Source organism: Lynx canadensis, chromosome B4 (genome assembly GCF_007474595.2).
Source record: "Lynx canadensis isolate LIC74 chromosome B4, mLynCan4.pri.v2, whole genome shotgun sequence".
NCBI classification, from domain to species: Eukaryota; Metazoa; Chordata; class Mammalia; order Carnivora; family Felidae; genus Lynx; species Lynx canadensis.
The window spans coordinates 29417485-29435069 of NC_044309.1; the positions used below are offsets into that span (position 1 = coordinate 29417485).

Genomic DNA, 17585 nt, shown 5'->3' on the forward strand with positions numbered 1-17585 from the left:
CCTCTCTCTCTGCCCCTCCCCCGTTCATGCTCTGTCTCTCTCTGTCCCAAAAATAAATAAACGTTAAAAAAAAAAAATAAAAAAAAAAAAAAAAAAAAAAGAAAAGAAAATTAGTTTGTTGAACACCAGAAGTCTTTGCCACAGGTGGGTAAGGATAAAGCTAGCTAATCTCTGTATGAAAGAAACTGAGTTAAGTAAAATTCAGGCCTGGGATAAAATCTAGTATCCCCATTATGCTCCAGGAAAACATGTTCTCTTCCCAAGAGGTAATCTATTAACAAAATCACACTCTTGAGGTCCTAGATTCCTACATTTTTGATCAAACATCTCGATAAGCATATTTTGAGCATGGATTCTCTTTTTTTTTTGTCTTAGACTTCATTTTTTTTTCAATATATGAAATTTATTGTCAAATTGGTTTCCATACAACACCCAGTGCTCATCCCAAAAGGTGCCCTCCTCAATACCCATCACCCACCCACCCCTCCCTCCCACCCCCCATCAACCCTCAGATTGTTCTCAGTTTTTGAGTCTCTTATGCTTTGGCTCTCTCACACTCTAACCTCTTTTTTTTTTTTCTCCTTCCCCTCCCCCATGGGTTTCTGCTAAGTTTCTCAGGATCCACATAAGAGTGAAAACATATGGTATCTGTCTTTCTCTGTATGGCTTATTTCACTTAGCATAATACTCTCCAGTTCCATCCACATTTGAGCATGGATTCTCAATATACTTTTACAAGTTATTTACTTTTTGAAAGTTTATTCGTTTATTTTGGTGGGGGGTGGGGAGTAGGACAGAGAAAGAGAGGAAGAGAGAGCAGGCTCTGTACTGTCATCACAGAGCCCAGTGCAGGGCTCCATCTCAGGAATGAACTGTGAGATCATGACTTGAGCCAAAACTGAGAGTTGGTTGCTTAACCAACTGAGCCATCCTGGTACCCCTACAAATTTTTTAAATTATAAAAGAGCACTATCATATTAGTATACTATGTGTTAGTATCACCATGTTAGTATACTATTGGCATTTGAAGTATAAATATTTCAAAAGAATATTAAAAAGATTGAACAATTATGTGATGGATATATTTAATTATGTAATGGATATGTTTAAATAGTTTTTATTTACTATAAATATAAAGCCCTCTTTGCTTTCATTTAGAAGTGTAATTTTGGTAGTAGTTCATCTTCTAAAATATTTCTTCCAATGCCAACTATGGTAATTTCTTATCTTTTTTGACACCTTAATCTTACAAATTGTCGTATTTTAAAACCTGCTTTGATTGATATTTTTCTGAATAATTTAATGTAAACATTTGATGTGCATATTTAGTGTATTTAAATTTAGTATTCTTTATTACAGATCTCAATTTTCACAAATGGAAGCCCAGCTGACAAAAGGTAAAACATTTAAAAATATTCTTTAATCTTTGTCAGTTTATGTGCCTAAATGACAAAATAGCCATTCTAAATTCAGTATCATAAAACTCATTGATTTATATCTTTGCTTACAATATTTTACTCTTTGAAACTAATGTCTAAACTTTAGATGTTGTCAAAGATTGACAATTTTGGATACTGTGAAAATACAAATTTTTAAGTGAAAAATGTACACTAAGGACCAGATCTGATGTACAAAGCCTTTTTCCCTCGTGCCCCCTGCCCCAACAACAATTAAATTTTCATATAGAAACTGAACATGACCCTTTTTAAAAAAATGATTTTTGTGTAAAAACATTTTTTTTTATCTTGGGAAAAACACTTATGAGTGGGATTACTTACCTCATTCAGAATCGTGACCTCTGTACATGAAACAACTCACTTAAAAATTTGTTTTGCATTTCATTTTTGCTTAATCATTCATTTTTGCATGCACATAAATAATTGAGTTGGTTGATGTATCCAATTAATCTTACAGTTTTCACTAGTGAGTGAGTCTGTTTGATTAATATGTTATGATTCACAGACCTATTCACAAACCAGTCAAGAAACAGAAATCCTGAACCACATAGATTAGGGAAACAGCAAATTCTGTCAATAAGTTAGGTAGCTATTCAATGAGAATAAACTATGTCAATATTTCTTTTCAGTCATTGACTTGAATTATTAATTTTGACCTTGGCTGCCATACAGAAAAGAGGAAAGTATTATCTAGTAGTGTGCGTTTCTCTGCTTCATTACTATTTTTAATGTTTCTAGATTACAGACCCAGATGAATTAGCAAGAATTAGGTAATAAATTTAATGATTAATGGCCAGAAGTTTTTAAAAGGTCCAGTTTAATGTCTGAAGTGACTAAATTTTAAAAGTGTTTTTTTGATATCTCAGGAGAAGATTAGACATTTATTTGTTGCTTTATAAACTTATGGGTAGAGTTCTTGTCATTTATTACTTCACATTATGATTATATATGGTCAGTATTATGACTATGTGATAAGGTATAATAAAAATTATTAATAATTGTCTTCAACTTTAATTGGAACTTAACCAGCTTATGAACTGTAGGAATAGAAACAAATGAAGCATGATACTCTTATATTCATGTTAAGATTATCATAGAGTATGGCATACTACTGTAGTTTTTCTGTGGACACATGGTGAAGTATAGGATTTGAAAATGTTGGAAAGCTAATAATTTGTCACCCTGAAGAACATGAAGTGATAACTTTTCATATAAGTTTTTTTTTAATATTGAATGTTTAGTTGCTGTTGCTGAATTTGATAGACTATACATTTGGTGAATCTCAGAATGTAGAAATATTGGCTTAAATGAAATTATTTTAAATAGAATTTCTACTTTCTATGAAGGCATAGTAAAGGCAGTCTCAGATACTGTGTATGAGCTTTTGGAAAAATCTTGAAGAAGGGTTATGATAGTGTTACTTTGAGTTACTACTCTGGCCAGCCCAGACTTATTGGCCAATAAGTCACAATTAAGAGTAATATGAAGTGGAAGAATGAAAGAAGGGTTGTATGGGGAATAGTGGACTGAGGATGATAGGGAATATAGGACATTAAGAACAGAAAAAGGTCATAGAATGAATATCAAAAAATTCCTCTTAAATGACTTTTTCCCCTATTAATGTTAATTCATACAGTATTCCCTAACTTCAGGAGGAAGATTATTTCCATTAAATTTAGTTCAAACAGGAAAATGTGGACTGAGTGTCCATGCTGTGCAAAGCACTGAGCTAGGTATTATGTATATATATAATACAAAGATGACAACTGTATCATCTTTGCCCTCAATGCATTAATATTCTAGTAAGACAGACAAGACATGTACATAAATAAGTACATTATAATGCAGAAGATGCCTTCAATAAAAAGTTACCAAGAGATGCACCAAAAAGAAGGAAAAGTTGTTTCTGGCTGTATTGAGAGTAACAGCATTTAATTTAAGAAAGTTAGCTGGGTTAGATTTTAACAGGGAAATATGAAGAAAAGGTGTTATGCGTGGACTGAACAGTTGAAGCAAAGACAAGGGTGTTTAGAATCTATACAGTGTGCCAGGGAAAGACCAGTAATTTTTTTTATTAAGTTTAAACTGAGTAGAAAATGGGAGATAGGACATGAAATAGGTTGCTTTAGCTTGATAGGTTTTGTAGTATTTCCCTTAACAGCTGTAGGTTGAATATTGCTAAATATAATAAAAATTCAAACTGTTAAGCCCATGACATAATATTATTCATCAAACTTCATTTTGGGTTACTTCTTAGATCCTAATAGAATTTCTGAAATTCTTTGGAAAAGTCTCCCAAACCTTCAGAGAGTGGATGGGAGCGAAGCAAGGAGATCCCACCTGAACAGACATATGGTATTGATTACAATAAAGTACATTTTTTTTTTTTTTGCGCTTTACAGCATTGAGTGTTTATTTTGGTTTAGGGAATGAGTTAATGGCAAATATTTAATCAACACAATAGATGTTAGTAATTATGTTTCATATCATATGTGGTGTTAGCTTTTTTTTTTTTTTAATTTTTTTTTCAACGTTTATTTATTTTTGGGACAGAGAGAGACAGAGCATGAACGGGGGAGGGGCAGAGAGAGAGGGAGACACAGAATCGGAAACAGACTCCAGGCTCTGAGCCATCAGCCCAGAGCCTGACGCGGGGCTCAAACTCACGGACCGGAGATCGTGACCTGGCTGAAGTCGGACGCTTAACTGACTGCGCCACCCAGGCGCCCAGGTGTTAGCTTTTCTTAAATGTTTAATGGCATTGAAATTTACACTTTTTGGATATGAAAATGTTAACTATTTCTTGGTGTTTTATTTTTAAGAGTTACACATCCAACTTTTTTCTAAATGTTTTTTTTACAACTTTCTTCCCCAATACTAATTAAATTTATTATTAAACACAAAAACACAAGGGGGAGCTGGGTATTAATATGTGTCCATTTTTTCCTTCATAGATTAGATGAGTAGCTATTAAATTTACTCATTTATTTATTCACTAAACTTAATCATTCAACAAATATTTTTGTCACCTTCATATGTCAGGTACTCTTTTGAACATTGGATTTTACTGATAAATAACACAAATAAGCTCTCTTCTCTTGTGATGTTTACATTATAGTGGGAAAGAGAGGCAATAAACAAGTGGAAATACATGAACAAGATAACTTTAAAGAATAACAAATGAAGATAATAAAACTCCCTTTCTGATAGAGTCACAGGGGAGGATAATTTAGATTGGGTGATCAAGGAAGGTATTATGTATCAAGAAAAGAGATTATCTAATTAAGAAATAAATATTTTGCCCCTTTCCAATTTTTACCAGACTAAACTAAAAATAGAGACTTACCTTTTTAAAAACTCTAAAGGAGACTTTATAATTTCCTCAGTTAATGGTTGTGCAAGAAACATATTACTAGTGGCCCCAATTGTAGGTGTAAGGTAGATTTTATAGAGGAAATCTTACAAATGAAGAAATAGTGAGGGGTACAATATCTCCTAAACTATCATTATTCCGTGGAAAAGCACATTGAATTCTCCATAGAAGTGCTCCTCAGAGGGATTTCCTCCTCACATAACACTACAAAACTATAGAGGATTTGGGAGGGGATAGAGAACATCTAGTCAATCATGTTATAGTGCTTAGGGCTGCTTAAGGCAATGGTCTTGTTAGAAAAAGGTAACTCCTGGAGGAGTAAGCATTTGTATATTAACATAACTGCTATCAGTGAGAGTTGTTTTTCCATTCACCAGTCCTGGTGAGCCAGTTCTGCCAAACAACCAAAAGGGAGAATGGAGAGAGCCGCCAGGGCCATCCCCTAACAAAGATTTGTCTTTCCTCTGTCCGCTTTTTGGTCTTAGGGTCTTACTAATACGTCTTTTCATTAGGTCTGGCTGACACTGGGTTCTTACTGGCTGACACATGATTTCCACAGTATTGCTTGGGAGAAAGATGCCAGTAAGGTCCACAGTGGGTTAGGTTTGGGTGCAAAACCAGCATGGATGTATAAACACATACATGCACACATGTGTACACACATACACACACACACAAACACACAGAGTCATTATAAGCTTTACTTCCTGAATGGTCAAAAATGGCCCTTTTGGAATATCTATATAATATCTGCAGTAAGAGAGAAATTATTCCTTATCTCCCTTGATATCCCCTCTCCAACCATTTCCCAAGGTCAGGTATGTTCACACCTGACAAACTGAGATCTGTTATTCCTTCCTAGAGATGAGGTTGTCATTGTTATGCAATGATAAATTCAGCAGGGACCCCAAAGTTACTATTTTCCCTCAGAAGTCACCTGCAGGGTTAAAAGAGGATGCTTGCAGAAGAATATGATGCAAACAAAATGTCCATCTTTTTTTTTTTTCAACGTTTATTTTATTTTTTGGGGGACAGAGAGAGACAGAGCATGAACGGGGGAGGGGCAGAGAGAGAGGGAGACACAGAATCGGAAACAGGCTCCAGGCTCCGAGCCATCAGCCCAGAGCCTGATGCGGGGCTTGAACTCACGGACCGTGAGATCGTGAGCTGGCTGAAGTCGGACGCTTAACCGACTGCGCCACCCAGGCGCCCCAAAATGTCCATCTTTTAAATGAGCAGTGTGCTTTGTCCATTCCACTGAGATCATAGCAGGGAGTGAAAAAAAGAAGGGGAATATATTATTTATCTTGAAACAATATTTTCTTTCACTCTTTATTTCCAAAGTGCAGTGGAGTTCAACCATTGCAGAGAGGCCCTTACAGGGTATAGCAGCCTGTAACTTGTAAACAACAAGGGGAAGCTGGATTGACAAGTGCTACAGAGGTTGTTTTTAAAGAAAGTGACTTAGATGGCAAATAGAATGGGGTTGATGGGCAACAGTGGCTTCTCTGTCTTCTAGATAAATTCCCTGTTAAACATCTTATTCCTTCATGGCAGTATAGATTTGAAGATGGCCCTAAGTCCATAGTACACATGATGGTCATACATTCTTGATTGGCTTTTTCATTTCAGATATTTTCCTTTAGATTTAGTTCCTTCTCGTGGGCAATGTACACATAAAAAATAAGGATTGGGTTTGTTACTTAAGTTGTTCTACCTATTTCCTTGTGTAGGGAATGTCTCAGGGAAAATGTAGGGAAAGTATGTGTATTTAATAGTTTTGTCCTGGGTGGCCTAATGACCTGACCCATGCAACTAGGCCATTAGCAATGAAAGTATAATTCAATCTAAGAGTGTACTCTGTGGCTATGAACGATGCCTGAAATTCACCTAGTTTTGAAGAATGTACAATTCCATGGGATTTTAACAACTTACCATTATTGTGGTGGACAAATGCAGCACTTCATTAGATTTTAGGATCTTTGAGAGAGGCTGTTGGATCAGTGAATCATTTTCTTGTCTGGTGGCAAGTCTTGTAAGCAGAGGTCTAAGTCAGTGATTTGGTTAAAACAGCAGGGGAGTATCTCCGTGTCTAGTGAGTGTGTGGACATATTTTGTTAATTTCGCCAAGGTCTTAAGGACTAGGATTGGCCCTTGATTGAATGTGCTAAGTCAGTTGCCTCTTTAATAGAATTTTCCCAGACTTGTACCACCTTATGAGATTTTAGAGAAGATCCATCATGGAATAGGAATGTTTGGTTGAAAAGTGAGAAAATGTGCCACATTAAGGCCCAGTAATAGGCCAAAGGCACGTGATATTTAGCAGTGGGAAGAAGTAATTGAGTTTAGAGACCCAGGAGCTGGCAAATAATTTGAAGTATTGTTGCCAAAAGCTCCAGTCAGTAAAAGTTAGCTTACATGTCATGTATCTGTAATCCCATGAGTCTGAAGAATATGGCAGATATAAAGTTAAAACTTGTTTTTGTGATGCCTGAAACTCTTCCATAACTTCTTAATGTGGGAGCTTCCATTTAAAATTAGTTACTGTGATACAGATACTTTGAAGAGTTACTATGTGTAGAATGTGATGTAATCAGTACCTAAAGAAGAAAGTCCTTTGTGGCTGGGGGCTTCAGGGCCAATAAATTTGTCTTCTTGGTACTGTCCAAATACTGATCCCCTCCCCAAAATTCATTTGAATGACAGGACCTGGATTGTGTTTTCATTTAAAATTATCTTTAATCAGATATGCCTAGAAAACAAGCAGTACTTCTTTAGTGTTGGGCCACTGTCCTCTATGTAATAGAATGTCTTGAAATTGCTACCAGTTAGCATTGTGCTAGTTTTATTCCACCTATTAAAAATGTATGTCAGGAATTCAAATATTCCCAAGAAGGAATAGTAAAGGTATGTTGCATGTTTTGCTACAACATGTATCTGTAGTGGTGGCAATGTATTCAGTAGCTGGTGTAATGACAAAGACTTGAGTAGGGGGTACAGTTGTTTTTTTCATTGTTGAAGCTTCAATAGTCAACTATAGTGCCCAATGTTTTTTTAACCAGACATACTCGCATTCCATAGCATCCCTGCATGCATCAAATTTTGTTTTGAGAGTAATTTATGCTTACTTTTTTTTATATGGAATATTATTGAATGGTAGGTTTGCACAATTCATCCCAAGTTTAGGTACTTGACCAATAGGGTAGTTATCCAAACAGCATGGCTGTGTATCTATTCTGTGTTTAGTATTTCAGAACTTCCATGTCAGTTATATAATCTAAGAGAAGCAGCAAAATTTTTTGTAATATACAGTACAAAAATAGTAGCCCTGTGTGTCAGGGGTTCCTAAGACCATTCCCATCAGGGGCAGAACTCATAGGACTCAATCTAGAGTCATTATCATGGCTATAATTTGTTATAGCAAAAGGTTGCAAAGCAAAATCAGTAAAGGAAAAAGTTTCATGAGAGAAAATCTGGAATAAACCAGGTGCAAACTTCCAAGAGGCCTCTTCCAGCAGAGTCACACAGGATGCTCCTAATTCTTTTAGCAATGAATTATGACAATACATATGAAATGTCAAGCTCATTAGAGACTCGGTGCCCAGGGTTTTTATTGTAGCACCCTCCACCTGCCAGTTACTAAAATTCCAGGCTATCAGAGGGAAAGCAGGTATTCTCATGAATCACAATATTTGTACAAACAGGTCTGACACAGTGAGCCACTCTTATCAGTTCTTGGAATTGTAGGAACCCTCACCAAATCCAAGTTCCTAAATGCTGGCCAAGACTCAACCTTGAAATCAGGTAATTCTAAGTAGTCTTAATCCTGCTGGGCTCACTCTTTTTTTTGTGCAGTACACCCCTGTGGCCAACACATTTTTACAGTAAAATTGTTATCAGTGAGTTCCCATCCTCTAGGGTGAGACTAACCTGTATTATTAGTCTCAGTTATAACCTTTAGGAGTCCTGGCCTCTGTTAGTAAAACAAATCCCATCTTAGAATGCCAAGTGGCATTTTCTTTTTTTTTTTTTTTACTTTTTTTCTTACGTTTATTTATTTTTGAGACATAGAGAGAGCATGAACGGGGGAGGGTCAGAGAGAGAGGGAGACACAGAATCTGAAACAGGCTCCAGGCTCTAAGCTGTCAGCACAGAGCCCGATGCGGGGCTTGAACTCACGGAGTGTGAGATCATGACCTAAGCCGAAGTCGGTCGCCCAACCGACGGAGCCACCCAGGCACCCCCCAAGTGGCATTTTCTATATTGATCTTTTCTTCACCTTACCTATAGCACTAATTCAGGAACTGTCCAACTCTGGCCAGTAAGTTGAAGCTGACAGAAAGAAAGAAGGCTTTCTAGGACTGAGACTTTATCATGACAGTCAGGGCACTGTCACATACATTCTTGTCACATACATACATTCTTGTCACATACAAGAAATATAAAATCCCAGACACATGGTACCTCTGGAAACAAAGACTTGATAATTGCTAGAGCACCCCAAATGCACTTACATTAGTTTAGGCAGTAGAGGTGAACAGGGCCCCCAGGTGGCCTCCCACCTTAGGATTGATTTAGTTGAGTCCTTCTGTTTTAAAAGGACTGCTCAAAAGCAGTCAGTTCCAAACACTCTTTCTTGTGAATGACACCAGTTAATCTACCTAGAAGGTGTAGATGACACTTGAAGCTGTTCTGCATGGGAAGTGCAGAATTTGGGCCACCCCCTGCTATCTCATAATCAGCACTGTCAAGTGTGATCTTAGGTCTCAGCAGTCAGTTTGAATTCAGAGTGCTCTCAGCACCGTGGAAAGGTAGCACAGGGCATTTTCCTTCAGAAAGAGGGGAAAACTTCTGGAATAGTTCTGAAAAACAAAGGTTATTAGTACCCTCCCCCTCTCTAGTACCTCCTAAGGTGCTGGGGTTTTGTTTTTTGTCAGGTGTTACAAAAATCAGTGTTTTCATTTAGTAATCAAAACTTCACATTTTTTCCCAAATCATGTTCTCCTTTCATCCATATTTTTTGATAAGGAGAGTTGTATTCAAGAAGGACAAAAGCATTTTTTCAGAAAAGCATTTTTATGTGTGCTAACCAGAAAGATACAACATGTTTGGAAATTAGGGCAAATTCTGAATTTTCAAAAATTTCAAAATGGATTTGCCATAACCTCCCATCTCTGATGTTCTGATCACTTATCCAGTGAGCAGCCTAGAAAAAACAATTAATCCCTCGGTGTTAACAACTGTTTTAATAAAGTCAAACCAACTTACTAAGGTGTGTGTACCACAGGTGAGGAGACAGGTGAGAGAAGTGGAGTCAGAGTATCAGTCCATTGTTGCAAACTGCAACTAATCTAGCAAGTCAAACACAATAATCAACATTGATAGAGGGAGGTGACAGTTTGATCTATTAAGAGCATGCAGTGGCCACAGTCCTTTGAGATGTACCTCTCCCAACTTGCAACTTTCAGCAGGGAAAGTGAGGGAGGCAGTTAGTCTCTGTACACAGAGTAGATAAGCAGCTGAATTTAAGATGGTTTCATCAGAGAACAAGCTCTTTTCTGTGGATATTTGTATGTGATCCAGACGGTCCAGTCTACATACATGATGTTTTGAGAGTTTAGGAACTCAAAAGACAGGTGTCCTAAATCTGTAAGTGTCCCAGAGTCTGATTAAGCCCATGTCTGCTTTTCATTCTTTAGAACAACCCATGCTGAGGCTGGAACAGCCTATAGCAGACAGTATCTATCAGGTTTCAGGTCCAGGCAATCAGGATCTTCAAATTAGCTTTTTTTCTTTAATTAATTTTTATTTTTATTAGTAGCAAAGCTGAGATGCTATAGAGACAGAGAGCCCTATTACAAGTCCAAATGGCAATCAAGGCATTACCAAACCTTCCTTGTCAGTCTTACAACCCAAACTGACTCACTCAAAAATATGCACATCAGGTCAGAAAATTATCATGCTTTAAGAGTCAAATGTCTGATTTTACAAGACCCTATTGGCAACCAGAAGCTTCCATTTAAAACTCCAAAAGTGTATTTTCATTTAGGGATTGCCTCTCTTGCCCCTGTTGCCTTTCCTTTTCCAGAGCTTTCAATTGGCAAAAATCATGAATTATGGAATATTAACCTATTTTAAATATCTAAAGAATTTAAATTCCAAGCTACCCTTGGCAACAGAATTTCATTAGTACATTTTCTTTGCAGATTTCGCTTATCAGGATGATTCTTCTAGCATTTATGAAATTAAAAAATATAGCATTTCACATCAATTTTTATCATATACCAATGCAGTAGTTACAAAATACAAAGCCATTAAAATATTCTCCTTTTCGGGGGCATCTGGGTGGCTCATTTGGTTAAGCATCTGACTCTTGATTTCAGCTCAGGTCATGATCTCACATGATCTCAGGTCATGAGTCCGAGTCCCCACCCCCACCCCCACCCCCCCATCAGGCTCTGCCCTGACAGCACGAAGTCTGCTTGGGATTCTCTGTCCCCCTCCATCTCTCTCTCTGCCCTTCCCCCACTCTCTCTCACTCTCTCAAAAATAAATACATAAACATTTAAAAATATTGTCCTTTTTACTCATTTCAAATGTATAGTAGCAATACATTTAGCATTTACAGGGCTAACATTAGAGATCTAAGCTGGAATGCAAGGGGAAGGGCGTAATGCTACAGCACTAACAGGGTTGGGTTGAAGAAAAGACTAGAGACCCCCACCCCCACCCCAACCCTATCCCCCACCTCCACTTTTTTCCCCTTTGGTCTTTTTAAAGCTTTGCTTCAGCACTAGGAGCTGATTTAAACTTTTTCTCTTCCATCTGAAGGAAAAAGTGACTACAAACTGGTTTTTACAGCCCTTGGCATATCCAAAGCCCACCTTTGGGTATGTTTAGGCCCTTTATCCTCCCACTTGGTGGAGACAACAAACACCAAAGACTTCACCCAGGCTGCATCTTTTCCCTTAATTTCACCAGAAAAGTAGCCAGGGGGTCCAGCAAGCCAATTCTCCTGGAGTTGAATGTATTATTTTCAAATTCTACAGGTAAACTTTTACCTCTCAGCTGCTACTTCATACCATAGATGACTTCATAGCCACCTAAAATTAATCATATTCCATCCCAACCTTTCATAATTTCTTTTCCCAAGCAATGCTTTCTTCGTATTTTAGTGCATCTGCAGGCCATTCTAGTGAATACCACTCCTAATACCAACTGTGTTGGGGGTCTACAAGACCATCCCTAGGTACAGTGATTTACTAGGGGGACTTACATGGCTCAGCAGATAGTCATTATCATGATATTATAGCAAAAGGATACAAAGCAAAATCATCAAAGGCGAAAAGTATATGGGGCTTTTAAATGCAGACAACAAACTGAGGATGGAAGGGAATGGGGTTGGGAAGGGGAGTGGGGAAAGTGGGTGATGGGCATTGAGGAGGGTACTTGTTGGGATGAGCAGTGGATGTTTTATGTAAGTGATGAATCACGAAGCCAAGAGCACACTGTATACACTGTATGTTAGCTAACTTGACAATAAATTATCTATATATATTTTAATATATTATTTATATATAACATATAAATATATTTATATATAAAGTATAATATTTGAATATTATATTTAAATATATACAAATATGTATGTATAAAAGGTATATGGGGCAAAGTTTGGAAGATACCAGGTATAAGCATCCAAAAGTCCTTTCTTAGTGGAGTCACATAGGACATGCTTAATTACTCCAGCAACAAATTGTGACACATGAAATGTTGTCTACCAGGTAAGCTCATTAGAGACTCAGTACCCAGGGTTTTTTTACTGGTAGCTTGCCATATAGATACCCTGTGCCTACAATATACTAGAAATACATACTCCCAGAAGGAAAGCAGGTGTTCAGGATAAAGCACATTGTTTTGTACAGTTTTGGCACAGTGAACCACTGTTATCAGTACTGGGAATAGTGGGAACCCCGGCAACTTCCTAGATGCCAGCCATGAGCCAATCTTATAAATAGGCCTATTTAAGGATAAAAGTCTCAGCCCTGCTATGTTAATTCCTTTCTACACAACATGTAAGATTCAGTATATAGCCAGTTTAGGAATGCTTGAGTCTCACTCTCTGGAGAGCCAGAAAGGTCAGGGCACCATCTCAGTTTGTCCTATATATGTTAACTGTTCATTCCAAATTTTGTATCAGCCCGATAGTTTTTCTCCCTTCAGTTTCAAGAGAGGCCAACAACAAAGTAGCTTATCCATCCAATTTTTGTAAGTCCCTTTCAGGCTTTAGTATTGGCCTGTTAACTTTCAGTATTGGCTTTGCTGACCTAGCCTCTTTGATTTTACCTTAGTAAATAAGGTGCTGTAGCCACCTACTTCTAAGTTTATTGCTCCAGATTTTTCTTTTATAGCAAATTGTCTCCAGGATTTCTAAGAAGTCTTCCCCCATTTCTAGGCCTCAGTGGTCTATGGACTATGTGGCTGTCCTACCTACTTCGAGGTTATGGTGTGCCATATCTCTGTGGCTATGTGGGCTCTAGCCATTCTAGTTTGGCAAAGTAATTTTCCTCTCTGAGGCTTTAGTGACTATATATAATATGGCCACTGAGATATTGGCCATTCTAACTCAACAGTTTGATATAAGGCTTCCAGTGAGTTTATTTCCCACCTCAGTGGTGGCCCAATCAAACTATTTCTGTTTTCAAAAGCTATAATATCCAGATAAATCATATACATCTTAGTACACAATGTATGTTTTTACAATATAATAGTATTTATCAGGAAAAAAAAAACTTTACAAGCAGAGTAGAAGCAGAATACATGCAATATTCCAAACTCATTTTTCACAAGGAATGTTTGGGCTAGAGATAACTTGACAGATAAGAGTACTCTAGGGAAAGGATCCTATTCACATTCTAGTTTATATATTTATAGAGAAGTTGGGAGGGGTGCAGAGAAAAATAGATGATTCTGTAACTATGAAACTCCCTGAGGAAGGGAAAGTAGACGTGTCAATAAAAGAGCATCTGGAGGGAGTTCACCGTCCAACATTATAGTTATCAGTGAAAGATTTTGAGAATCTCTGCCAAGTTACCAACTAGGGAAAGGGAAATATCTACCAGGGCCATGCAAAAGAAAATTGTTTATCGTCCTTATTAGCCAACCATTTGTTTTTTCTAGTGTTAGAATAGTTTCCTTTTTTTGTTTCATATAATTTCCTTATTTTATAGTTTAAGTCCTATTTTTAATTATTTCAGTATTAACAATAGTTGTTATTTGTAGCTAGTCAACATTTTCAGTGTAAGGTATATTTACACATTTACAAACTATTTCTAAGTAGTCCACCAGCCTTATTTTCTCCAGGTGAAATAATTCTAGTATTTTAACATTTAATTTTTCCAGGTTTTTAGTTATTTGTTTTTACTGAATCTTTTCTAATTTTTGAGTTCCTTTCTAGTTCCTTCTAGCTGAAACTAATTACAATGAAGAATTTGACCAATGATAATTATAATTTTTTATAAAAATTTGATAATTTTTGAATGTTAATTTTATGTTTGCTATATTGAAATTTTCCTATAAAGTTAATTTTTAGAATCATTTAAGATTGTACTACATACTTTGAATCCTAGATCTTTTGTTTTCCTTGTATGTAGGAATGCATTCCACATCTTCTGTTATTGCAGATAAAAATATCAAATGCATCCTCCTCTATATTTCCATTGATAATTAAAAGTTCAGTGTACATATCAATACTTACAAGAGAATTTTTTTTTCCTAAGGAGGAGGGAAATGCCTTGGGGATTGTGTTGACAGTTTAGAAAATGGATGGAGTCAATAAGGAAAGCTGAAAAAAAGGACTTGGAACAGAAACAGACAAAATATCTTACTTGGGCAGTAATTCAATGGAAATCTTTAATTTTGCCTGGATGACAATGTGTTAAAAGGGTGTCTATGATGATATGCATAACAGATTATGATTTTATACATCTATTTGCTTGGTAAGAAAAGGATGCAATGCTCAGATCTTCAGAATTAACAGATGCTTTAGCAAGCAAGAGGAGATTTGTTCCTTTTTTTTAAATGTTTATTTATTTTGAGAGAGAGAAAGAGAGAGGGAAAGCAGGGAAGGGGCAAAGAGAGAGAGAGACAGAATTTGAAGCAGGCTCCCTGCTGTCAGTGGAGAGCCGGATGTGGGGCTCAATCTCACGAATCGTGAGATCGTGACCTAAGCCAAAATCAAGAGTCAGACGTTCAACTGACTGAGCCACCCAGGTGCCCCAAGAGATTTATTCTTTATATTACTTCAGTAATGTTGAAGACTGTAATGCAGAATACTGTCAACCTGCTTACATCATATCTGTTGAAATACATGCTCATACATATACTATTATATTGTAGTGTTTTATAATGGAGTGATAATAACTAGAAAGAATCTTAATTAAAAGTGGACAACAAATTATGCAAATTTAGCAAGACATAACATATATTTTTTTGATAATTTACCAAAGAACAGGGATAGGGCAAATCATTATTATATTCTGTGTGAATATAGGCTGCCTTCCATAGACTATCCTCTTCCTCCTTCTCCTCTTCTTTTCCCCTCCTCCTCTTTTCCCCCCCTCCTCCTCCTCCTCTTCTTCCCTTTCCTCTTCTTTTCTTTTATAATCCAAACAAACATCAGGGCTTGAAGGTATGCCTGTCTCCATTTCTTTTCTTTTTTTTTTTTTTTTTTTCATGAATCTGTCCAGTTTTATTATTGCTTTTTGTTGAGCTCCTTACTTTGCCATCCCAACAAAACAAGGAATATATGTCTTCCTGCTCATTTTGAAGGATAAAAAGGATGAATTATTATCAAATGGCTATTTCAATTGAGTGGAGGCGATTTAATTGAATCATTTGTCATAATAGTTAAGAGTGCGTATAACAACTGATTTCTATATTCTCTACTTCTACATATGAATCTATAAAATCTTATTGCCACTTCACACATTTCTGACCTTTAACATGTTATACCCAAAGGATATTTTTATCAACAAGAATAATTTGTAGGCTTTTATAAAAATGCACCCTGTTTTCCAGAGTTTCTAAGGTTTTGTTTGTTTTTGATTTTTGCTATGCTGTTACAGATTTGAGAAAGAATATGAAATTATGTAGTTGGCTCTAAAATATGCAAGGTTTTAAAAAAATTTTTGCCAAATTGTCCTACCTTGATCCATAAATAGCTGAAAATATGAAATAATAACACTAATATAAAACTAAAAGAGATCCTACTGTATTCACAGCCTAACAAACAACTTCTAGTAAGCCTGTCCAAGAAAAGCTTATAAGAACTAATTAGGAGGTTTTAGCCTGGAAAATGGTCCATTATTTCTAGAACAATTTGTTCACTGCTCAACAGGAAATAATGAGTGGGCTCTTATGTTAAAAATAATACAACTGTATAGAACTAGGTTATTTCTATGTGGAAATATACTGAAGCAATATCTGAAGGGCCTAAATAAGTCTACTCTTCTAATTCCTACTTCCAGATTGATTTACAAGTTTCCTTCATACCATTCTTATCGGACCATTTTCCTGTCTCCATTTCTTAGAGCTATCTGTTTGGCTGATGTGAGCTTGAACACAGTACTGCTTACATACCTTAATAGTATTTTTCATTCTTGTTTCCCCTCAGTAGAATTATTATGGTGTTATTCAATAGTTCTTTATGGTTTTGGGAGCCAGTATAAGTGGGGAATGCTTGTGTGTGGAAGTATGGTTATAAATAAACTTTGTATTATATTCTTTGTATTGTATTTAAGGCCTTGTTCTCGAGATTGCCACACTTTGTCTCTATTGTTATAATAGGATCATTTATCTGTGTAGAATCAAGTGACTAATGATATCCCCTAATAAACATTTCAAAATCTTTAAAAATATTTTGCTTTCTGCTTATAGCTGTGTGGTAATATTAGTGACAGGAGTTGTGATTTGTGTATAGCTTCAGTATGTCTGTAAAACATCAATTTATATCATGTACTTGAACAATTGTTATGCTTCAGTGGCCTAATGACAACAGTCCTATAGGACATATCTTCAAAAATAGTTTCCAGAAGAGTGTTAGACTATTTTCTTTTTTTTTTTTTTTAAATTTTTTTTTTTCAACGTTTATTTATTTTTGGGACAGAGAGAGACAGAGCATGAACGGGGGAGGGGCAGAGAGAGAGGGAGACACAGAATCGGAAACAGGCTCCAGGCTCTGAGCCATCAGCCCAGAGCCCGACGCGGGGCTCGAACTCACGGACCGCGAGATCGTGACCTGAGCTGAAGTCGGACGCTTAACCGACTGCGCCACCCAGGCGCCCCTTTTTTTTTTTTTTTAATTTTTTTTTTTTTTGTTAGACTATTTTCTAACCAGTCATTTAAAATGCAATACCTAATAAAAGTATTAAATCATGTTTGAGTTTGAGATATCATCCTTAATTTAGGACAGGCAGCTACCTATTCTCTTTACTTCAATATTGGAATTCATTTTATAACACACTCACAAAAAAAAAATTAAAAAAAAAGAACACAAAAATCTGTCAGATTATATTTCTTTAAAAAAAATTTTTTTAATGTTTATTTTTGAGACAGAGAGAGACAGCATGAATGGGGGAGGGTCAGAGAGAGAGAGGGAGACACAGAATCCAAAGCAGGCTCCAGGCTCTGAGCTGTCATCGCAGAGCCCGATGCGGAGCTCGAACTCACGGACCATGAGATCATGACCTGAGCCG

General features: G+C 36.5%; 1 protein-coding gene across 1 annotated transcript in view; it reads left to right on the forward strand.

Moving 5' to 3' along the window:
- The window catches only part of CCDC7 (coiled-coil domain containing 7), a 149520-nt gene extending 145636 nt beyond the window's left edge, over positions 1–3884 (forward strand). Inside the window, exons 16-17 of the mRNA XM_032593856.1 lie at positions 1360–1397; positions 3715–3884. Of these exons, the coding sequence (XP_032449747.1) occupies positions 1360–1397; positions 3715–3721 (45 nt within the window). The 3' untranslated portion in view covers positions 3722–3884. The remainder of the gene's footprint in view (positions 1–1359; positions 1398–3714) is intronic.
- The last annotated feature ends 13701 nt before the right edge of the window (positions 3885–17585 follow it).